Source organism: Clinocottus analis, unplaced genomic scaffold, assembly GCF_023055335.1.
Source record: "Clinocottus analis isolate CAN_PGR_092001 unplaced genomic scaffold, fCliAna1.0.p SCAF_10, whole genome shotgun sequence".
In the NCBI taxonomy this organism is placed as follows: Eukaryota; Metazoa; Chordata; class Actinopteri; order Perciformes; family Cottidae; genus Clinocottus; species Clinocottus analis.
The window spans coordinates 13,245,382-13,269,569 of NW_027175821.1; the positions used below are offsets into that span (position 1 = coordinate 13,245,382).

The 24,188-nt window shown below is 40.7% G+C and overlaps 2 protein-coding genes across 2 annotated transcripts; both read right to left on the bottom strand.

The window, feature by feature from the left end:
• Positions 1-1,696: 1,696 nt before the first annotated feature.
• cd40lg (CD40 ligand) lies at positions 1,697-3,152 on the bottom strand. The gene is made up of 4 exons (XM_068595387.1): positions 2,952-3,152; positions 2,376-2,418; positions 2,200-2,289; positions 1,697-2,076 (listed from the first exon to the last, which is right to left on the bottom strand). The coding sequence occupies exons 1-4, from the start codon at positions 3,150-3,152 to the stop codon at positions 1,697-1,699; spliced, it is 714 nt and encodes a 237-aa protein (XP_068451488.1).
• Positions 3,153-4,393: 1,241 nt separating this feature from the next.
• On the bottom strand, positions 4,394-10,233 carry tmtops3a (teleost multiple tissue opsin 3a). Its single transcript, XM_068586410.1, has 4 exons — positions 9,849-10,233; positions 8,378-8,706; positions 5,320-5,553; positions 4,394-4,787 (listed from the first exon to the last, which is right to left on the bottom strand). The coding sequence occupies exons 1-4, from the start codon at positions 10,231-10,233 to the stop codon at positions 4,563-4,565; spliced, it is 1,173 nt and encodes a 390-aa protein (XP_068442511.1). The 3' UTR covers positions 4,394-4,562.
• Positions 10,234-24,188: the final 13,955 nt, after the last annotated feature.

Genomic DNA, 24,188 nt, shown 5'->3' on the forward strand with positions numbered 1-24,188 from the left:
AGAGTACTTTCAAACCTATATTAGTCAGCAGACATAGAGGTGTCGCTGTATCCAATGATTAAATTAAAACAACTAGGTCAAGGTCCCAACCGTACTTGTGCATTTTAACTGAATTATCCTTAATACTTGACTTCCTGATGGCTGTCTGTATATGAGATCAATCTGCATTTAAACTGTAAAGCCACATGAGAACGAACAGAAACTTCTGAGGTTACTCTGATGGATTACACAACTCAAACCAATTTCAAGAGTGTGATAAAGTATTCATATACCGCATGGAAATGAATAGGAACCAATGGCTGCCTGGAAAGAATCAAAAATACATCACAAAAGTGGAAAATCTGCAGTTTGCTTGGAAGAATTACCAGCAGTAAAATACTGTGAATGTGATTTGTAAGCAAGCAGTGAAATAAGATTTGCTTCCCATCTTTCTTGTACGACCGAAAACAACATTCAGTTTGATGCATACGTTTCTTTACACACCACAAAATGACCTCCAATATTGAGTCGAGTTGCCGCCTCTGAAGAGGCAACCTACATCTCGAGTGGTCGTGTCTCTTGTGGCTGAGAGAAGATGTGTCTGTATGTTTCTCGATTCCTAGAAATTGAAAACTTGTAAGGTTTTGCGCTTTATGTGGTAAAAGTTTAACGTCCGAGTCGTCAATGCAGCATCAATGTTGAGGATGTAAAGAATATTGTTTGTCTTTTTTGTGCTAATACTAGTGATGATTCTGGGTATTTTAACTTGTACAAGGCACGAACCCCTCAAGTATTTCTGAGTCATCAAACAATGCTAATGTTTTTTTTTCAGCACTAAAATGTTTTAAGTTTACAGAAAATATCGGCTTTAAAATATCCCACATTACCTCATACATAACATGCTTAGTCTGGATGTTAATGTTTGATGTACGTGTCTTCTTTACTTTACGTCTGACTAACTCCTGAATGCAAGTGTTGGAAGAAAAACGCATTTACGCTTCATCAGTTACTGTTTCACTGTTATATTCAGACTTCTCCTCTTACTGTCTCTGTTTATTCTTACACACAAGCTTGGCATGTCTCCTGATAGCCATGAGATTGGGGAATCTGTACGTCTCTGTCTGAAAGAACGTGCAATTCCATAGTTATCATACCATGCAGAGGCCAAAAGACGTACTGGTGGGATGAAGCCATACAGACGTCATGGTGGCCTTGGTGTATTGATAACCATAAGCTATTTAAGAAGGTAGTGCTTCGCTCATTCTTTGAGCAAGTCTTAGATATGCACTTTGTCTGTCACGTTGTACTTCTGACTCTGCTCCTTCCTTGCGACAAATGAATGTTCCTGTTTTAATGATTTTACTCCGAGGGGTCGAGTGAATTTTTCTAACAGCAAGACAAAGAAAAGAAATCTTTTAGACTAAATATCAAAAGTTTCATTTCCCAGCCATACAAGCTCATTTACATTAATAAATACAGAACAGCCATTCACAACTGCAACAAAAATAACACAAAATCACACAAGTACATCTGATTTAATAAATTAAGTTTTAGGAATGTGGTCTTTGTCTCCACGAAAAAAAAAAATCCGAATCCATCAGTTGATTGTTGATCCAGTCTGTTTAACAGCGTTCTCAGTCGATTTAAATCCAAGTACATCCACTTAATGAGTTCCCACCGTTCAGATTATGTCCATGCATGTGCTCACATAGAAATCCTACAGTCTGTACATCCCAAAGGTTGTGGCTCCGTCCCCGTAGTCCACCAGCAGAAGGTTTTGTACCCAGACACTGAGCTGGTTTCCTTTCTCCAGCGTGATCACCTCTCCCTGCGTGGCCGTGCACTGGCGCGGGATCAACGCAGTCCCGCTGCCGCTGTCCAGGCTGCAGTAGGCCTGCGTCAAAATCGTTGCCTCTTCTTTATCCCCCTTCCTCAGAGTCACCCTGCTGACCAGAGGGCGCTCCGAGTCACCCTTGGAGAAAGTCACCCTGGAGTAGACGTAGTAATCACCAGGCTGCTGGATCGTCAACCAACTTTTGCGGTAGTAGCCGACGTTCCTAAGAACTGAGTGCTTGATGTTCCACTGGAGAAAACCCGCTGGAGAGGCAGAGGCAGAGTTTAAGTTACATGACTGAGATGACCTTTTCTTTTAACTTCTTCATTTTTGATTTCTTTTCATTAAAAAAAATCCCAAATATGTCATTTTTTATAATTTCTTACATTCAGATTCCTGATCTGATCGCTTATCAACGAGCATGCGTGCCAAGGGTCGGTAGGAGGTTTCCTGCTTTTCTGACGCGCGATAAGCCTCTAGAGAGGAGAACAAACATCTGGTCAGAGACAATGAGATTGCAATTCTTTGCAACTTAATGTATAAAATAATGAAGTGAGCATACCTTTTCTTTCTTCCTGCTTTCCCGATGGAAGCTGGTTTGAAAGCTGAAGAAATGAAAACAGTGGAATGTCAGGAACAGCTGAACAATATGCTGAATGTAGATTTTATTATAATACTTCTTATAATATTCATAGTTTTATATGATAATATCTATCTTTGTTCACAAAATGCTCAACTTTGTAACACCCTGAGCTGTGAAGTTCAGCTCTCACTTGTTTGTTCAAGAGCATTTCCTGTGATTCAAGCCTGAATGCTGTAGTTCTAAGTGCGGTTTGCAGGTGTTTCATGTTTGAGAATGGCCTGAATTAATGTTGCACAAAGAAACAAAAGATCTGTTTAAGAGTTTTTTTTTTGGTTGATTTTTTTTTTAGCTTAAAATTGAAGTTAAACAATAGTTAATATTACAAAAAACTAGACTTGTTTTTTGTTTGTTTTTACCTTTAAGTCATTACCTTGATATATTAGGCAAAGAAAACATTGAAAGATTCCTGTATCATTGCCATAATAATACATGCAGCAGTGCCATCCACTATACATCTAAACTGTAATTGGTTAAAAGAAGAAAACAGCTTCTTACCATTCTGTCATAGTGGTACAGATAGAAGAATGCCCCGATGGACAGAAATAAATGCAGCAACACCACACCAACCACAAACCGGACCAGAGACTTGCTGTGGCCCTGTGATGGAAGTGGAGCCGGGATGAGGACCTGGTGGGACCCGCTGAGGCGCGGAGGCACCGGCGGTGGAGCCATGCTGGTCTGGTAGGTGTTGATCATGGTGAGAAACCTAGAGAGGCCCGAGGTCCTTAACAACCCGTGCACTTCTGAGCCGATGTGCTCTCAGGCAACTGAGTTTTTCTCTTGCTACTTCCTGGAAGCTCTGAGATGCAGATCTGTGTCCTCTGCGGGGTTCATGTACTGTGATGTTCTGTCTGTGTGTGGCCTGACAAATCGCTTATGAACATGTGACCCTAAATGACACACAATGCCACAAGGCCCTGTGCTACTCAGTGTGTCTATGTTGTTTGTTTACTACATTTTATTGTAAATGTTCATATTTTCTATTTTTAAATGATGCCATACTATTGCACCGTGTTTTACTGTAAAAGAAAAATTCACCAAGCCAAATTCCTTGTATGTGAAACAATAAACAGTTTCTGATTCAGATTCAATGTGGCAATATTTATATTTTCGTCCAATGAAAATCAAATACCCAAGAAGTGTAGTATTTCATGTGTTTTTAAAGTAGGCAACATGACACAGAGTATACCCAAAATGTCTTTGTATTGAGTGATTACATGGTTACTTCACACATTTTTAATGCTCGGTGTATTTTTCTGAGTCATCAGTTGCAGAAAATAGATATGATTTACAAAATAATACTAAAAGTAAGAAATAAGACACAAGAAAATCCCATTAAACATAAACGTAACCTCTCAGTGACCACAAAAGATGTATGGCCATGTGCACACATGTTTTCACTGTTGGTTTTATTATTGTAATTATTTACTTCACAGGTAATTCAAGTGGAGGTGCTGCTTTTAAATAGGTTGCAATGACTGAAGTCCAGATCAGTAAACCCTGCTCCAGTTCAAATCAACTTGAAAATGTTTATTCAGGTACACGAGGTTGTCAATCTTAGATGACAGCAGTATGTGAACTCTGGTTGTTGTGGGACATTTGTCTGAAATGTAATAACAGAGTCTGATCGGGCTAATGGGAAATGTCTTTAATGTGGCGTATTGACACCGGATACAGAGCGCTGCATATGCAACTTAACAGACGCAACTTAACAGACGCAACTTAACAGATGCAACTTTGGCATTGTTTCAATCTTTTGTATGTTTGCACATATGTAAAAATTGACAATAAAGCTGACTTTGACTTGATATATATATATATATATATATATATATATATATATATATATATATATATATATTTATATATATATATATATATATTTATATATATATTTATATATTTAAGCAGATGCTGAACTATATGGCACTGAATTTACATTCAAATGTTACAGAGTTGAAAGTGACATTCGTCTTCACATGTAAAATCAATATCAGAGTGTCAAGAAATGTGTGTCCTTTGGTTGCACTTTGCACAATAATTCAGAAAAACTTATACATTTGTTTTAAGGTTCACAGTCTGTCGGATGAAAAAGATGAAAAGCTTTTAAGGAGTGTAGTGGACAACGAGAGTGTGCCGGTCATTGTGCTGACAGCAGAGGGCGGCGCTTTTGGAGCCGCCGAGGATCTGACGCTGTGAAGAGCTGAAGGAGGCCTGTCTGTGGACGAGGAAGAAGCCAGAGAAAGGCGTCCTTGGGGTTGGCTGCTCCTCTCCTTGAACAGACTGGGGTTCAGAGCTGCACTTTATGAAGGCCACAACGCATCTGTAAAACTGTGTAAAAGTACAAAGGAGTTATGGTCATATCCAGTAAGCTTGAATTGGTTAGTTAAATAAATCAAATACAGTCTATCAAATATATCAAGCTCAAACAAAAAAAAAGACATTTATTCAGCGTCAAATAGTAGAACTTAACACAAAATAATTTCCAGCAATTTTCAAATTCACCTGACTTGCAAATCAAAGCGTACAGTGTTAACTTCAGAAAATATTAAGAGCACATCTGGCCCGTATACAGCTGTAGGGGAATGAGAGCTATGGGCCAAAACAGAGAGAAGTATGCCATCCAGTGTGCGGCATGTAGCGCCTGAGAGGTGGCACTGGAGAGACCCGGAGAGTGATAATAATAACTGAGACTGAGCTGCACCCTCAATGTCACAGAGGCATGGCTGCCTTTGAGTTCTCCTCTGTGGATGAAACCACTCTGTTTTTTCCTCCCCGCTTTATATTTAGATAAACCTGAGCAATCGTCTGCACACCGTACTTCATTCTGGTAGCAGACGGCATGAAGACACCTTGCCCTCACCTGGTTGTTGAAGAACATGTAGATGATGGGGTTGACGACAGTGCTGAACTTGGCCAGGACAGAGGGAACCACACTCGCCGTGGGAGAGACCAGTCCAGACCTACCAAAGGTGGCCATCAGCGCCATGATGCCGTAAGGCATCCAGCACAGCATGTAGCAGGACACCATGGAAAACACCATCGCCAGAATGTGCTGCTCTCTGCGCTGAGCGGCCAACAGATTGATCTTACCCACCTGGAAGACCGAGGAGAGCAAAAGGATAAACCTGTCTTAACGATAATGTTACCCAGTTAAATACAACAGTTAAAGAAAAGGCTTGGATCAGGTTGTGTCATCTGCAGCCAATTGCATGGATTCTTCCATTCAAACTCCCATTGATGGCATGAAATGTGTGCACCATCTTTTAAATCAAAAGCACCTAGTTTTTAAAACTGGCCTCCTATTTTAGTTGTGAGTCTCAGAAGAAACAACCCTGATGATGTCAACAGCGTCCACAGTTTAGAAAACTCATCATGACAAGTAAAGTGAACATATAATGTGTGAAATCAGTTGAGCACCCCTTTTATATCTATCAGACACACTTTTCATTTCATGATTTTTCTCAGGCGTTTTAACTTATATCAGAGATAAAATAATTGTTTGCACTTATAGACTTGCAATGTAACTTGATGATGTTTGCTGGATCTAATGAATCGGAGCCAACCTGTATGACTCATGCTGTAGCGGGCTAATCATAGAAACATTCCTGAAAAGAAATACCGGATGATTAAAGCTTCTTTGACAGCAGCGCGGCCACAATACGCCGGGTTCTGTTACATCTGTCCTGCTGGTTTCACTTGATGTACTGAGGCGCTGTAGCTGTGGGCTAAAATTAGCTCATGTATCATATCCGAGTGGATAAAGCAGCATATCACTTCCGCAGTATTGATTTCATAACCCCGTGGTCACAGTCTTGTTTAAATTGCACTGCTGTGCTTATCACGGTGCTCCGTGAATAAATGAGCATGTCGGGCTGGTGAAGGGAATTACTGTCAAATTACTGCACACACTCAATTACACTCCAGCTTGTGTGTATTACCTCACAACCATTGTTGCTCTCTCTTCGCGGTCCCCAGTCATGTCATACATGTTCTGACAATGTTCAGTTAGCAGGGATTTCTGCATTGCTTGACTTGTTTGGCACATAATACATCTGGGAAACATCACTTCATACATAGCCCATTTATCACTCATCTCACCCCAAAATCTCACTAAAACATGGCGGATAAACTCAAGTTTCTGAGCTACCGTAAATAAATTGGAAATAAATGTTCTGTTCTTTTGTTTCAGAATGAAATGGGTTATATTTATTAGGAAATGCAGCCATTGCTAGTTCAACAATCAGAATCATGGAACACTAAATCTCAAAAGTGTGTGCGCTTTACAAACAGCATCGAAATGTGTTGCTGTGAGATCCAAGCTTGAGGCACACCGTTGATATAAATGTCATCTCTCCTCCTGATGTGTGTCTTTCAGCCACCTTTGAGAAGCCGGGAGATGCTCGATAAAAATTGATTGCTGAGCTTCTAAGAAAAGCCTCCAGTCGCACGGAGACTGGTGGTGCTTGGCTGAGCCCCCGTTCACCGGTACAGTAACCAGGTTTGCAAAGCTCTCTGACTCCCTCTGTGCTTTGAGTTAAAAATACATAAAACGGAGGCGCTTATACAATAGCAGGTATCCAATAGTAACGGGTTGCTTCCACAATCTAAAAATAACTTCTTGGTGATTCATTGATTGGAGTAGTAGCAAAGTGCAAGGGGTCAACACCAATTGGGTGTCCTTAATTGTCTATTATCTATGTGAGTGGCAGGCAGTTTTATATAAGCCCCACCAGGGCAGGGATGAGTCACTGGAAACTGGGGACGAGGGATTGTTGCCCTTAAGAACACAGCCAGGCCGGCACAAACTTGACGCACTCAACGGATACATTTTCCCCATTCCTTCTCCTCGGATACATTGATTGTAAGATAGTAAACACAGAGCTGTGGCTTCTGGCTTCTGGGATGATCTCGCTTAATCCTTCTTGAAATTACCTTGAAAACATCTGATCAAGTGTAAGTGTGAGTCACATGACTTTGATGGCCCAAAAGCCACATGAAGAGCTATCAAGGATCCATATAGATAATAATAAATCCCTTATTAGGCCCACAGTTCTCTGCATTTTAACCCAACCTCTTTAGTAATTAAAGAGCAGTGGGCAGCCGTGAAGCGCCGGGTGTTCAGTGTCTTGCTCAAGGACATTTTGACATGCAAACTATATGGAGAACAGGGATCGAACCGGCTGCCTTGTGGTTTCAGGATGAACACTCTCCCCATGAGCTATCCGCCCTGGAGAAACAGAGAGGTGGCACGCTGAGCACATCATCTCGAGAAAAAGATAACTCTGTGCATGCAATCTGTGTTTTATATTGAACCTTTGTATCATTTTCTAGGAAATGCCCATGAATAGAATGTAAGTGATGACACAATGTTTACAGGCACATCAAATACAGTGATAGCATAAGTACGCTGCAGAAGAAGAGACCAGTGATGCCTAAAAAAAGGAAAAAAACATGAACTGTAATGAATGGACTTACCGTGAAAAAGTAGTCAAAGCATGACAGATCTAATTGAAAACACATTTCCTCACTGGAGATAAGGATGCATCACATATGTATGACAGATACTGTTTCTAAATTTAGATATGAGTCACTTTCACTCTGAGCTGCCATCATGTGAGGGTGTTTCATTTCCCACTTACATGTGAGAAATAATAAATGTAAATAATGGATTCACTCAAACAGAAGTCTACATAAGCAATGGAATTAACTCTAAATGTGCATTATATGTTTTTATGTGTTATATATGTTTCAATACCCTGCTTTTATTTGTATTTCTGTCAACCATAAAACACAATGAAAAGAACAATTATTTAAACATGTTATTTTTTTGCGGTGGTTATTTTTCTTGTTTGGTCAGTGAATTAGTGAATTAAAATAGTTCATGTTGTTAAGAGTGCAAGAGGTATGAACTCACTCACCTTCCTGATTGCCACCAGGATTCGGCCATAAGAGTAGACCATGAGCAGAAAGGGCAGCAGCAGGCAGAAGATGAAGAGACACACCACATACGAGACGCTGGTGGCGGAACGGAGGTGCCACTGGACGGAGCACGTGGTGCCAGGGCCCTCTGGTCCGTAGCTGCTCCAACCCAGGAAGGGCGGCATGGTCCAGAGGAGAGAGTAGAGCCAGGAGCCTCCGACACAGAGCCAGGCCTTCCTGAAGTTTGAGATGTCGACCTGCGAGGAACGCAGCACGACGGTGTAGCGCTCATAGGAGAGAACGGACAAGGACACCAGGGACACAATCCCTTGAAGATCAGGAGGAGAGGGAATATATATATATATAGTTTTATTGAAGTAACATTTTTTTTATGTGAAAGTAGATGCTTTTTGTCAAAGACTATTTGTAAAAGAAGACTTTGTAATGTGATTCTTGTTGTACACATGTAGGTGTTTTATTATATGTTGAGAAAGGAAAGGGATTTACTTACATCTGTGCCAGAATCATGACACAATATCCTCATGCCAATATCTACAGTGTATGTGATGCATGATGTAAACAGATAATGCTGACTAGGACTTTACTGTACACCAGCTCTGTGCTGGGCTGCATTTCACCTGCATGCGTTATATGTGTGTGTGTCTTTTTTCTTTTATTAAGACAGTGATGTTTAAAGGTCAAGAAACTCCACAGAAACACATGTCAACACAACAAGATATGTTTATCCTTTTTCAGCCAGAGTGGCTTAATGGAGGACAATTTTGGTCCGTCGATCAGTCCACCACTTTGGTCCAGACGGGAATATCTCAACCATTTCATTGATTGCCATGCAATTTGTCACAACTTTCATGGTTCCCACACACTGAATAATACAAATAATAGTAATACTGGTGACATTGGTGACGTTTCCTGTTGCCCCATCAAGAGGTTTAAATCTGGTTTTAAAATATAAATCTCAACACATTCTGGATTGTTTGCCATGATATTAATTACAGTCAGAATCACCTTTATTGGCCAAGTATGTGCACATACAAGGAAGTTGACAACTGTTTGTCAACTACACAGAAATAGAGCTAGGAAAAATGACAACAAAGCTGGACAAATAAAGAGACTGGACAACAAATAGGTGTCTAAATATATCTAAAAAGCACCAATGACCAACAATACGGATTCAAACATCTCTACAAGTCAAGCGTTCAGCAAGTAAACTAAGTAAACACGCATCCATGTTCCTCCCAGGAGGACTTTTTAACTTTCATATAGCGCCATCATCAGGTTAAATAACAGTTTGTACACAAAACTTTGATTTGCGGACAAGCCGTTACGCCCGCCTTTAACTTCCTGAACCCCTCTCAAAACGTCCCACATTAAACACAAGTTGCTGGAAAGTGCGAACAAGAGCAAACAAGCTTGGAGTTGCACGGGGTTACTTGCACTCATCGCACTCACCAAAGAGGGAATTGGCGAACCCGTACCACTTGCAGCCTTGCTCTCCAATGAGCCATCTCCCGTGCAGACTCGCAGCGAAACTGAATGGCGTGCCGAAAACGCACACGAGGATGTCGCTCAGGCTGATGTTCAACAGGATGACATTGATGGGCGTCCAGAGGGTGCGAAACTTCGCGAAGATCAGCAGCGCGAAGAAGTTGTTGAGGATCCCCGCCACTAGAATGAAGCCGAGGCATACTGCCACCACCGTGTGGCCGGTCCGGCTCAGCCCGCCGGGGCTGTGGGACACCGGGGCGTCCCGCGCAGTGGCCACGGTGCCGAGGCTCGAGCTGGGGAGAGCGCTGTCTGCGGTGCTGAAATTGAAACCGCCTAAATGGACGACCATGGCGGGGAGAGCTGCCCAGAGGGGCTGAAGAGAAGCACAAAGTCCTGCACACCGCAGACGATATGCCAACATGTGTCACCGCTATTAGAGTGTGGTGAGAGTTGAGTGTGCCCTGTGCACTCTTTATACCTGCACCCCTATAATGCATATGGAAATGCCCCCACCCCTGGTCTCTGCCACGCTCAAGCACTCACTGTCTGTTTGTCTTTTCAGAGTCTCTTCAGTTATTAGAATGACTCCTTCTGATGACAATGGGCTGTGTAAATACAATAAATCCCCCAGATTTATTGCTTTCCTGCAGCACATTTAGAGCCATTCAAAAGTTGTGCTGAGCTCATTCTGAGGTTTGAATCACATTCACATAGTTACATCAACCTCTTTTGGATTGTAGGTCCAGGTCAGATTCAGTGAATGTCCAAAATGAAGTTATCCTTTTCAACACTGGAGAGAATTAGTCAGGGCGTTCTGCTCCAGTAATACAAACTTTGAGTTCATGTTTTTGCTATGCTGTGCGTTTTATATTCATTGCTGCTGTCTGTGCCAGACTGTTCCTGCTGTGCAGCTGTAGTTCAAATGAGCACAAAGTAAGTCACCAACAAAGACAGTTTCACACCTGTTCAGCATTTTCTTGTTTGCACAGCATCTTTTAAAATAAACCAACTTCCACAATAGCTTTTGCGGACCATCCCAGTGTTTCTGTGTGTTTTATGCAGACATGCAGAGCAAATCAAGAGAGAGATATTGGCTGGTACGAAAGTAAAGGTTAGACGCGGAAGGATGAATTAATATTAAAAGGGTGGTAAGAACTCAATTAATTCAGGCAAATTCCAGTAGAATACCTAAAAAGGTTCAGCTGTACTGAGATTACATCACTGGGTTGCTGTGTCAAACATAACTTGTCTGCGTTGACTCTGAAATGCTTCATAATGACGTTGGTGTAATGGGATTCTGCAGGAAAACAATTGCAGTGGCTTAATGATCACAGTGTGTTAAATGGCATCTTTAATATGTTTCCATTGCTGCAAAATGACAAATTATCATAAGAATAGTTACTCTGTTGAAACTCCAGCATGATTTATAATACCACTTGCAGCGTATTGTTCCACAGTCATTTTATATTAGATGGTTTTTGAATAATAGAGGCATGAAAAGATTACAAAACATTCAGTGAATTGTTTTAGAATCGCAAGTTGTCCAACCTAACTCTAGCTTTGTAGTAAAGCGACCACACAAACTTCAACGTAGCACCACAACATTGTGTCTGTACTCTGTGAACGTCTATCTTAACTTTCTTGGCACGACTGATGAAGCAAGCAGCAGGTCAGTAACTCAATATTAAAAAAGGCACAATTTAAAGCGGAAATCACAATACAAAGCAATACTCATCTAGAAAATACATTTATTTTTCTATCTTATGTCTATTACATGCATCACAGTGGTGCGCACGACTGCAACTCCCTTGGTGACACTTGGAGCATCAATGCTAACATCAGCATGATAACATGCTCGCGATGCTAACATGCTGATGTTTCGTAGGTATAGAGTTTAACATCTTAGTTTAGCGTGTTCACATGATCACATCTCCTAATCAGCACCAAGAATATGGTTGAGGCTAATGGGAATGTTGACATTGCAGGTATTGGGCAATAAAACAAAGTATTGCACATAAATGAAAAGTTGAATTAATGCTGGATGAAAAATTGAGGGATCCTGATTTAAATTTGTCTTAACGTGGACATGAGTGTGTGTCTACCTATTTCGCAATAATCCTAGTTGTTGAGACATTTTACTTAAAAACACATTTCAGGGTCATGGTGGAGCTGGACGAAGGGTCAGGAATAACAAAAGTTCACCTGGGGAAAATGAATGTGTGTAGAAAATTCATGTCCATTTGCCTAATGGGATTCTACCCCATCTGGGTCAGTCTGACTCCCAAGACGTGGGACCGATTCTATAATTCCCACGGCAGGAAGTTATTAGCAGGAGATGGTGCTTCTGGTCCTGAGGTGGGTTCTGCGATAGCACTCATCTCATCGGTTGAATGAACACTTCACTTCAGAGATCACCTGGTCAGCCTTACATCTGGCAAAACTGTAATTTTTAATGAATATCTCAAAAATGTTGAGGTGATCAAGGAACGTTTGGAGTGAACCAGTTGGTGGATGGCTTTTTGGGTCCGTCTAAATGCTAACTACGATCGACAATAAAACCCAGGAGGAAATCAGCAGAGATCTTGGCATTTTAAGCCTCGACCAAAATTGGTTCTCCACAACCCTCTGCAGACGGCTGTCATATTGCCGTGGAGGTCTTTGACCTGAGGCTGGATGTCTGTGAGGCTAACAGTAATAAGCAGATACATGATCCATCATTTGGTGTGTTAAAAACAATCTTTGTGGACCAGGTGGCAGATATGTTGATGAGAAATGTTGTACAGATTCAGTTTGTCAGAGTGTCGATATGCAGTAAAAATAAAGACTCTGTCGGCATCCAATGCGCTTGTGCTTTGCGCATCATTTTTTTGGCAACACATGGGTTGTGTGTATGTTTCTCAGGGATGACAGTGGAGATGTTTCTTTGCTCTGACATTGTTTCATTTTAAACACAGACATTGGTTCATAACTCGGCTTGATTATGAGATGTTTGGCCCCTGAACACAGCATGAAAAGCCCCATAATGCACCAGTGCTTCGACCTGGCTTTGGGTTCACCACACACTTAGCAGAGACCGTTCAACGTATTGCTAATAATACTTTACCCTGCTACACTATCCCCTACACTAACAGTGTCATTTTATTATTTTAATGCAAGAGATGATATTGTTGTTGATTGTTTTGCTGTGATCATATATATCAAATATATTCTATCAAATAATTAGATATTCTACTCAATATGACTTTAGATGATGACCTTCTTTGAATCTAAACTTTTTCTTGTCGGAAGCTGAAATAAACTTTAACTATCTTGTTAACGACCAAACGTTTCATCTTAAAGTGTCACCGAAGTTAGAACTTTAATTAGCTTACTCACAAAGCCACAAGTGAAATATGTGTTGGCAGAACCAAGATGCTCCAATAATGACCACAGGCCTCTGAAGTTTGACCAAAACATCACATTATAATGAGAAGACTTTTGCACCTACCGTCTTGAGTCACTAAATGGACGAGGTCATGTGGAGGTGTGAAAAGGTAGGAAACCAACAGGTGAAAAGAGCTGCGAAAATTAGGGATGGTGGTGATTAAAGAAAAAAACATCTTGTAGACTCTATTGAATCACAATTCCTGTTGGCCCGTCACTAAATGGAAAAGGTCATGTAGAGGTGTGAAGAGGTAGAAAGCCAACATGTGAAAAGAGCGGCTGAAATTAGCGATGGTGGTGATTAAAAGGAAAAAACATCTCGTACACTCTATATTGAATCACACTTCCTGTTGGCCAAATTGTCCTTTTGTTATTTCCATATTTGCTCCATCGACGTCATACAGAAGCAGATCTCCATTCAGCAGCGATGTGGGGAAAAGTTCAGTTATTGTGCTTAATATTGAATACTTTTACTGGACACAAAATCTTAAAGTACATTGTTTTATTTTTAAAACTTTTTGTTCCACAACGCCATTTTCCCCAAAGATAGTTTTATTTCATATTGCCAATCAAGACGAACAGTACATCTATTTCTTCACATGATTATTCCTTTCATAATGTGTCATTTAATTATTTATATAACACCTTGGGTTTCTACAATATCAATAACTAAAGGAAAATATACATCATATTCAGTGGTGAAAGACATTAATATAATTTACAAAGTAAATACCACACTATAAAATATACTAGATTACAAATAGAAGTCCTGGGTATAAAATCTACTTCAGTAGAACTGCAGATTTATTGGCAAAAAAATGTACTGAAAGTATCAAAAGCAAAAGTAATTATTATACAGTGTGATGCCTGTCAGCATTTTATCAATATATATATATATATATATGTGGATTATTATTGATACATTATATTTTAAGTGGTAGCCCACGTTAATGTTTAAGTAGCTAACTGTAACTAGTGGGCCTAATTGTAGCTGTCAAATAAATGTGATGAAGTAAAAAGTACAATAGTTTCCTCCAAAATGTTCATGTATAAAGTAAATTGAATACTAGATGTACTTCAGTTCACTAGGCCTACTTGAGTTATTGTACTTAGTTATACTTTCCACCACTAATCATCTGTCTTGCATCTCTTTGTATAAAGAACTATTGTACAAAACATCATTAAGTCTCATTATTGTTCATTTTGTGTGTCTGATGCTAATTCCTTTACAAAGTATGTTTTGCAATACTTTTCTTTTTATTTCAGCGGTATTTCACATTTTGAAAACATTAATTTAGTATTAATCTGTGCTCAACACAGATGTGTTTGGGATCTGTTTATTTAAGTTTGTATATGATTCCATTAGAGCACAGTGCATGACATAAGTTTAAACTGACAGAAAACAAGTCATTAACATCACTATCCTTCATTTGTTTTGTTTGTTTGACTATTAGGAAATATTGTCTTCGAAGATATTGACATGGATAATATCTGTAGATATGAACAGCAATATTTACACACTCACAAATGTTCATACTTTCACTTTACTTCACTGTAATACTGGTCTATTTACTAATGTAGTCCCAGAGAAGTGCCTGATAAAGGCAGAAGAAAATGCCCTTTCATCCCACAGGAGCAACAACACACAGTGGTTTGAGATCCACAAGAGGGACAGAGTTGAAGAACAGGTTTGTCGAAGAGAGTTCCCTTTCAGAAAGGTTGCTCCACCTGCTGCATGCTAATGCACTGAGGTCATTTCATTCTGAAATGGAGGCAAAGGAATGGAAGCGCAGCAGTGTTTCTTTTGCGTGTATTCTCAGCTAACACTCAGGGAGGCCTGTTTGACAAGAAATCCTCTGACAGCTGGACAGAAAGATGGCTTTGCAGATCCAGAAGTGGGTGGTGCAGTTGGAGCCGTCCCGTCTCCGCTGCACCGGCCCCTCTCGCTTCAATCTTCAATACCAGTACAAGTCCTTCTTGTCCAGACGTCGCCCTGACAGAGTAGACAATGTCAGTGATTACTTCGTAGTAGAAATGGATGTACATTAACAAGTTTGCTGAGTAATAACAAGCTGTAACATATATGTTTGATCCTTTTCACACACATTCACATTTCTCAGAATAAGAGGCACAAATTCAGGAGGTGGTGACCAACAAATAAGGAATAAGGAAGCAATTATGTGTCTAATGTCTAATTAACCTGCTCATAATGACTTACTGTTTATGTGTCAAATGGCTCTTTTCTGCTATGATAGTACAATACTTTTTTTTTTTTTTAGAAGTCTGAAGTGATTTTTCTGAAGTACTGATGCTTCATCAGTTAGTCATTGTTGGGTAAGTGATGCCTCTACTTTACTTAAAGGGGCCTCACAAATGTAAAACATATATGACAGGGATGTAAAGGCAGAGACTGTTCCCAACTGGGACATCCCACTGACAAGTTCCTGTTTTTGTGTGTTGTGGTTTGAAAGATTTGCGTTCCATGTTGTTCATTGCATTGTCGACTCCTCTGTCACCTGGTTTTCTGTCCTGCCCCTCCCCTTTCTGAGACGTGTATACACACTCCAATGGGAGAAGTCAACGGGATCACAGATTAAGACCGATTCTTTCACTCCACAGTCATCAAAGTAACAATTGTCCCACTTTTAAAAGTCACATATCCTCTGAACATACTCACACTAAAATAGCATTTTTCAAACAGAGAGAACATGTATTATTTGTTCCAGATCTTTTTTCTGTCTCAGCAACAAACTCTCGCAAGATCTGGCAACTAAAGTCCACAAACAAAACAAACACTTTTGTATTTGACCTGTGTACATACGTATAATTTGCAATATGCAAATAAAACCCAATCAGCTTTATTTCATCCACAGGACTTCCTCAAAGAAACAAGGACCAATAAGTGACCCGTAGGGGTGTGTGAGACAACACAGAGAGGGGACTGTTGGTTATAAACAACCATAGAGGGTCCTGAAGAAGTTCACATAGACGCTGCAATAGCTTCAGTTAAGTCAGATTCTTAATTAAAAGAAGAGCAAAGAACAAACCTGAAGGCTTTTCTTGAAAGATGTTTTTGCTCTTCTGTCAACTTGTTTTGGCAAGAGTTTGATTGCCAGATGGCTGGATGAGCCGTCTGGCAATCAAACTCTCGCCAAAACAAGTCGTATTTAAGTGAAAGTACCTTTTTTCACACAGTTTCCAATGACGACTTCTCAGATGATTTTGTGTAACAAATCATCTTGCGGGTCAGGTTTCCAGTTTGGTGCTCTTTGTTAATAATTTGATGTCTCTCAGACTTTGGAAAGCTCCTTCGGGGCCACAACGGACACAACTACACACGTTTGCACATTACCAAATATGAAAAAGTTCATCATTAGATTGTTGGGAGACAGTTTGAAAGATGTTAAGCAGAAGGCCTACCGGGCTCGAAGCCTGCAGAGGGGTCCACGGAGTCTCTAAATCCTTGAGGCCCAGTCCAGCTGGGATGCAGTTCTGGTTTGGAGCTGGAGGCCATGCTGGGTCCCATATCCCCCCGGTCATTATGCAGCAAGTTGAGCAGAGATGTGGCGTATTGCTGACCGGTAATACTCAAGCCATTAGGGGACATGGGGTAGGCGATAGACGGCAACCCGGGGCTCTCCTCTGCCCTGGCACTAAACGAGTGCCATGAGCCGTGGGCGTCTTCTGTAGGGCTGAAATTCAGGAGACGCTCAGGAGGACGGACCTGTGCCTCTGAGTAACAGTCAACAGCACTGACGTGACAAGGGCTGGATTCCTCTACAGGGTACAAAGAAAGAAACCACTTAGTGAGGATGAGTGTGTCCTGTTTGTAGTCAGGTACGTCATGCACTGTCTATCTCGTTTTCTTACCCAGTTTAATAGTTTTACGCATTTTCTTTATCTTTACCGCGGGTGCCTTGGTCTTGCAGACTTTGCTGAGAGCACGTGTGAAGTGAGCATCAACCATGCTGTTGATGTCTCCCTGGAAGTAAGTCAGGATGACACCGCGAGAATGCTCCTCCACCCTCACAGCCGTGGGACTGTCATTTCTGTTTTCCATGGGTCAGCTGTGACTGAGACATAACAGGTTGTTAAAACACACAGAAGACAACCTCATCCATTCAAGGATTATGTACCACATTTTGACTTTCTTTGCATGTAGTGACGAAAATGTTTTATTTTTACTGCATCCCTGAAAACAATCTAATTAATGCTAATTATTAATCTCTATTTGCCCTGAATGACTCACAGCTGACATATGCTTAAAGTGATTATATTTTGCCATTAAATGTTCAATCGTTTTCCACAAACACAGACGGTAGGATGTAAAGTACACCTTTCATTCTGGTACATGTTATGTCTCAGTATTAACATATTATAATCATGCGACAGTGCTCAATACGTTCTCTCCAACACCAGATGATCAATTCTGAGAAACATGTCGAGATCTGGAAAAGTTCACACTTTGCCAAATAAATGTTCATAGTGATTTTACCATGAATAAATACGTGAGAGGTAATATACTGTGTGAGTTAAAATACATGTGGTCACCCACTGGAACTGACAACTGTATGTTTTTTGTAAAAGTGTAAATAATCAGATTATATACATCAAAGAAAGAAACCAATGAATTAAGAACCAAAGCATTGTTTGAGTTAAATTTGATGTAACTTGCTTCTCTTACCTGAACTGATGATCGACCAAAGATGCCCAGGAGGCGCGTCTTTGCATTGACCGGTTGAGTCAAAGCTAAAGTGTGCACCTAAATGAGCAGCAGATGAGATTGTTGGAAAAAAGCTTCACCAGGCTTGAGTTTGAACATTCGAGTAATCTTTTAGATTCGAAGAACCAACCTCAACGTTCCTCCGGGACAAAATATTTTGCTCACCTAGCCTCCGAAGTTACCTGGTTGTTGCACTGGGAGGGCGTGCGATGCTTCCTGAACGCAGGCAGCTATGAACAGAATGTCATCCTGCGAGTTCCTCCAGAACCTGACCGACACCTTATTAAAACATTCCTCAGGGCAACGCAGTTTAACAACACGCTGAAGTGAAACGCAAGTCAGAGAGGCTCATATTCTATTTTTTAAATCCATTAAAAGTTTTATATATGTGCATATATTTTGTAGAAATCTAGCTATTCCAACACATTAACATATTACGTGGTAGAAAATACGAAATTGTAGTACAACTTCCAAAAGGTCCAAAGAAGAAGCCGACTGGTCTTACAAATGACAAAAAAAGAGTCATGCGTATAATTTATTACGTATTAATACAGTTATTGGTTACAGATATGGTCTTTTCCATGACATTTATGTTATATTTACATGGAAAACTGTATGCAACATCTACTTCACACATTACTTTATTCTTAAACATTTTAGAAACAATGAATATTTATTTGTGTTGTTTTGTGATAAAAATCTACATTGAAAGTAGTAATGAAAACTTTAAAGGTAAACTGTAAATCAAATATGGGCTGCTTGCATAAAATGTACAATTTTCAAAACACATTCTTTTATTTGATTGTCATTTTCATTGGTAATTATGGCGCAGGAGTGTCCACTGAATGTACGGTTCATTTGATCCTTTCCCTGCTCATCACAGACATGAAGCTGTTCGATTTTCTGCTGTCGGTGTTTGTGAACACATGATGGATCTTTGGGGGCGTACAGGATGGCACACACAGAGGCCCGCTCACACCCCCTGGTGGTGGTTTGGTGTTGATCCTGTAGAGGAGCCAGAGACCTTTCTGATGGTGGACGTGTTGTCAGAAGCGACTGAGTCAGAGTTAACAAGATGATTCTTCTTGCAGCGACCGCCCAGTGTCATTGAGCGGCTCCAGTCTGAACACACAGGGGACGAGAAGAAGAGCATTGTGCATCATCCATCTTGAAAAAAGCACCCTAATAAACCTGTGTCCATTATACTGCATTAAGTCCTAGACAATATGTAGCGTACCTGAACCATTACTGAGCCTGAAACGTCCGCAGCACAAGTGGATTCTCCACTGCTTCCTCACATTTTCCTTCATCACACAATGGAACAAAAAGACAAAAAACCCTGGAACAAAAAAAAAACAGACATATGAGACAATTGTGAGCTAGTACAACATTATATCAACATTCTATTTCTTTTCGCCCTTTATTTTAATTCATGTAGTTTGATTGTAGCTTTAACTACATTCCCAAACGTGCCCTTTTCTTCACAATTATGTCACGTCATCTTCAAACCCAAATAATATTCAAACAAAGAAGATTTACTGCACAGTGCATTGTATGTATCTACAAATTGAAGTTAAAACAAAAAAAATCTGAATTACAGATATGTTCAAAAATGAATTGCTCCTCTGTAGCTGATCATACTTAACACTACTCATATTTACCCTGCAAGGTGTTGAAAATGGCGAACAGGTACATCAAGACCACTTTGCCTGGTCCAAATGAAAAAAAGCCTATCATCCACGTCAGGCCTAACAGGACGGTGAGACTGGCCACCGCCCTCAAGTCATGCACATAGTTGAGACTGTTTGTTGACTGCTTATTGGTCCTCATCTGTCTTATCTGGATCAGAACCACGATGAATACAAAGGTGTTGCACAACAGGATCAGAAGAAGAAATGCCACCACCGTCACGTAGAAGAAGACGTCATTCTGCAGCCAGCAGCTGGAAGGAGGGAGAGGGACGGTCACCATGTTGTTTACTCTGGGATTTTGTATAAATGTCATCATCAGCATTGCTTGCTGTGTGTTCGACATGGCAGAATTTGGGATTCATGGTTTGTTTTGTTGTTGTTGTTTTGTGTGTTTTTCTCATCCTCAACAATACATTCATAATCTCATCAATTTCATCGGGGTCGCATTTGACCTAATCTCACATTTTCCATCACACAATTTAGACATGATGCTCCCATGACTGATCATAATAAAACGACAGACCAGCGTCTGTACCTACAATTGGTCGGTGGACTGAAGCATCGGAGCAGACTCCTCGGGCAGACTGTTGCCGTAGGCGTCTTTATCTATAGCCATCACCAAGCTGACGACGAGCAGAGGGACACCTGTAACGACACAAACAATCCTAAGTCAGATGGTAGTTAATTCAACATATTCACACACCGTGATGAAGAAGAAAACTATTCCCAAACATATTTCTAGTTTTGTGTATGTTTTATTACCAAAGTGACAGTGTGAAATGAATGTTACTTTTTATCCCGACACTAATAATGAAAAAGAAAATCAAATAATGTTGAGCATTATTTTCTGTCTGTTGCTGTTTATGATTATAGATAAAAACAAAGACATCCACTTGATTTACCGGTAATGAATTGAGTCTTGGAGTCAAGACAAAATTATATTTCAATATACGAGGTGACTAAAGTGTGTAATAATGGTGGTGATAATGCTCGATGGCTACATATGTAATTAGGTGTAAATGGAGACAATTAATTCAAGGGCATTACTATTTCTATCTATTACTATTTTCCAGGACACAAAGTACATTAAAATTGCTGGATTTGTAAAATAGAGTGTAACCAACTAAAACCACAGCTGCTTGACACAAACAAATCAAAACCCTCTTCTGAGTCCTTTCAGCCAATCAAAGCCAGTCGGACTTTTCCAACTGTGAGGACCACTTTGAGTTCTTACCCCATCCTACAGCGCAGAACTTGAGGATGTAGGAGCGAACGTAGATGTTGAACACCTTGACCAGTGCGAGGTACATATGCACGGCCTCCAGGCCCATCCAGGTGAAAGAAGCCAGCAGGAAGTAGTGCAGCGTTGCAGCAGTGGCAATGCACAGACCGTAGTTGGAGAAGGATGAGAGCCAGGAGTCCAGAAGGAAGAGCATGCTCAAACCCAACAGGGCCGCTGACAGGTTGATGAGTATCTTCGATGGGTAGTCTCGACGCAGCTTCCTAAAGTTACGGGAGTGATAGACACGGGGAACAATTCAAATTTCACCCTGATGTGTCAACAGGCAACATTAGGTTTGTTCACAATCTGCTATGAAGCAACATTGCCGCTGATGCAGCTTATGGAACTCGGGCCTCCTCTCGCGGGTTATTGCAGCAAAGAGGGTCTTAATAATGTAAACCTCGATACAATGTGAGTGTGTAGTTGTCACTCAGAGTGACTCACTCGAAAGAAAGGTAGGTGAGAAGAGTGATGCCCAGGAAGATGGAGGATACACCACAACCAAGATATGAGATCACTGTCAGAATCTGGCTGTCAGCTTCACTGACGGGTGTCCTGGATACGTCCTGAAACAAAATACACAAACTGAACATTGACATATTGTTTACATATATTTAAACCCCCTATTGGTAGCACCAAAACAGACACTATGGGAAGCGGAAGTGCAAGCTCAAAACTCATCCCGTCATAATTATTTGAAAGAAATAATGATATCCTTGTAATTCACAAATTGTGGTGTGAACATCAGCTTCTGAGCATCAGGAGCAGAAAGACATGTAAGCAGTCGGCGGGCTCCTGCCAGATTGCACACAGTGTGTTGGTGCTTGTTTGTTCCCTGATTTGATCGATAAAAAGCAGACGAGTGACTCACCAGGAGCACAGCGAAGTGTGTGAGGTGATCACAGAGACAGCTGGTCCGATAAACAGAAACACTTTGGGTTTCACAACCTCTGCTGTTCCAACCGCCCCGCCCACCTGACGCACACACACACACACACACACACACAGACACACACCACACACAGACACACACCACACACCACACACACACACACACACACAGACACACCACACACACATATTTGATAACGGTAGCTTATCAGTAGACGCACAACTTCCTGCGTAAATGAGTCTTTATTAATGTCACTGGTTCGTCAAAAAATTGAATTACTGTAAATCTAAATCCATCTGTAAACATATAAAGTACGGTAAATAATTGCCAACTCACCGTTTTCCTGGAAATCCCAAAACATACACTGAACCTTGTCTTCTGGCTGTAAAACAAAGACAACATGGGAGTGACGCTGGTTTCAAAGGTAAATACAAACTCTTGTTCTGACTGATGAACTGAATACATTCGCACCTGTTGGGGTGTCGGATGGCTGAAGGTCACCACCACTCGGGCCTTCAGGTTGCTGATATGGCTGTTATTGATGCTGGCAGACACGACAAAGGAATGCAATGTCCAGCTGCTCTGTGTGGCATTGGTTGTGCGTGGGTCCTTTTAATACAATCGTTGTCACATCAAGAGACACAAGGATAAGGTCAGTGGTCAATAAAATGGGCTACAGTGAGACAACTTAGATTTGTCCTATTTAAACTATATTGATTGTTTTCATAATTAGAATTGACCATCTTTATTGGCCGTGTGTGTGTGTGTGTGTGTGTGTGTGTGTGTGTGTGTGTATACACATAAACTGAGTGTTTTTATAGTTTAATTGTTCACAAAATGAGAATATTTGATACCTGAAAAAGGTCATCTGTTGCATAGAACTGAAACTGGACACGAGTTGTATTTCTTTCTCCAGGAGGGAAGAAGTTGTGGAGTTCAGATGGCAAAGAGATGGTTGCATCTGTGTCATAGAGCGGTTCACTCACAAAGCTGTGATTGACAAAAATCTGTGGAAAAACAAAGTGTTTCTAATCACTTGTCAACCTTAAAATGATGAGTCAGACTTCCAACTCTTGCCTTTAGCTTTCTTGTTCAAGGTTAATCTGCTACAACTGCTTGAGGCCACAAAGCCTTTCATTAACACAGTTTCCAGAGCATGAGTGTCGCAAAAAGTCTCCTCAAAACAGTCAGGTCGAACCATTTCCAGCGTCTTACCTCTGGATTGAGGTTCGAAGAAGCAATAGACACGCCGAAGGTGAGGCCACTGAATTTGTTCTGAGCTACGTCGATCATGGACATGGCCATCGAGGGGGCTGTTAGACTAATAGATCCGTCCTGGAAATCCATATTGTTCCCCAGTCTGTCTGTCAGGTTAAGGATACTTTCCAAAAGACCAACAAAAAACACATTGATTAACAAGAAAGTACAGATTTGAAAAGAATAAGTGTTTCTGTAAAATCTCTAAAGTGTTCAAAGGTTAAGTTCAGTTTTAAATGTACTGACCAGGATACACACTTCCCTCTCCACTTACATGCTAGCCACTGGAGTGATGTAAGTTTTGGAAAGCAGGATATCTGCAACAATTTTGACGATATCGGCACCAATCGCAGGCTGGATGCTGCTGAGGTCAACCACTTCACACAGCTTCTGCACGACGGTATGCAGCTCGGAGGAAGAGAGCTCTGCACTGTCACCTAACTGGACATCGACAAGGTCCTGAATCATGTCCACGACCTCAGCCACGTTACCTAGAAATCAATAATGTCATCAGTGTTTTGTGTTGTGTTTTTGGCAGATTATTCTGCTGTAGTTGAAGAATAAACAAGAAAGATACATGTTTTATTTCAAAGTATCTTTAAAGAAGTATCATAAGCAAAGGAAGTTAACCAGCTGATGTGTGTGTGTGTGTGTGCGTGTGTGTGTGTGTGTGTGTGCGTGTGTGTGTGTGTGTGTGTGTGGCTGATCGTCTTACCAGCAGAGACAGTGACATTGTCAAGGTCTGATATGGTCACAAGTGGTTTGCAATTTTTCATATCGGGTTTAACCCAGCTGGTGGTGTCAGTTTCAATGTCTAAGTTACTGAAGAGAATCAGAGGAGACAGAAACAACAGAGGCAGAAGATATCAGATATTATTTCTGGTCTCGTTCTGATTGGTTTAATCAAACTTCACTGTCATTTAAAGGGTGATAAAAAAAACAAAATAAATTACAAGCTGATGATTGTGTTTTAGTCTTAAAAGCATCAACGGTGTCAGACCATAAAACTGATTACCCGTATTTTCCCTTAAGTAAT

Coding starts and splice junctions, on each gene's coding strand:
- tmtops3a (XM_068586410.1), bottom strand. CDS start 10,233: ATGGTCGTCCATTTAGGCGGTTTCAATTTCAGCACCGCAGACAGCGCT. Junction 8,707..9,848: donor GTTCGCCAATTCCCTCTTTG/GTGAGTGCGATG, acceptor CTGATCTTCAAG/GGATTGTGTCCCTGGTGTCC. Junction 5,554..8,377: donor TCCTGGTGGCAATCAGGAAG/GTGAGTGAGTTC, acceptor TCGGTCTTCCAG/GTGGGTAAGATCAATCTGTT.
- cd40lg (XM_068595387.1), bottom strand. CDS start 3,152: ATGATCAACACCTACCAGACCAGCATGGCTCCACCGCCGGTGCCTCCG. Junction 2,419..2,951: donor TGTACCACTATGACAGAATG/GTAAGAAGCTGT, acceptor TCATTTCTTCAG/CTTTCAAACCAGCTTCCATC. Junction 2,290..2,375: donor AAAGCAGGAAGAAAGAAAAG/GTATGCTCACTT, acceptor TCTCCTCTCTAG/AGGCTTATCGCGCGTCAGAA.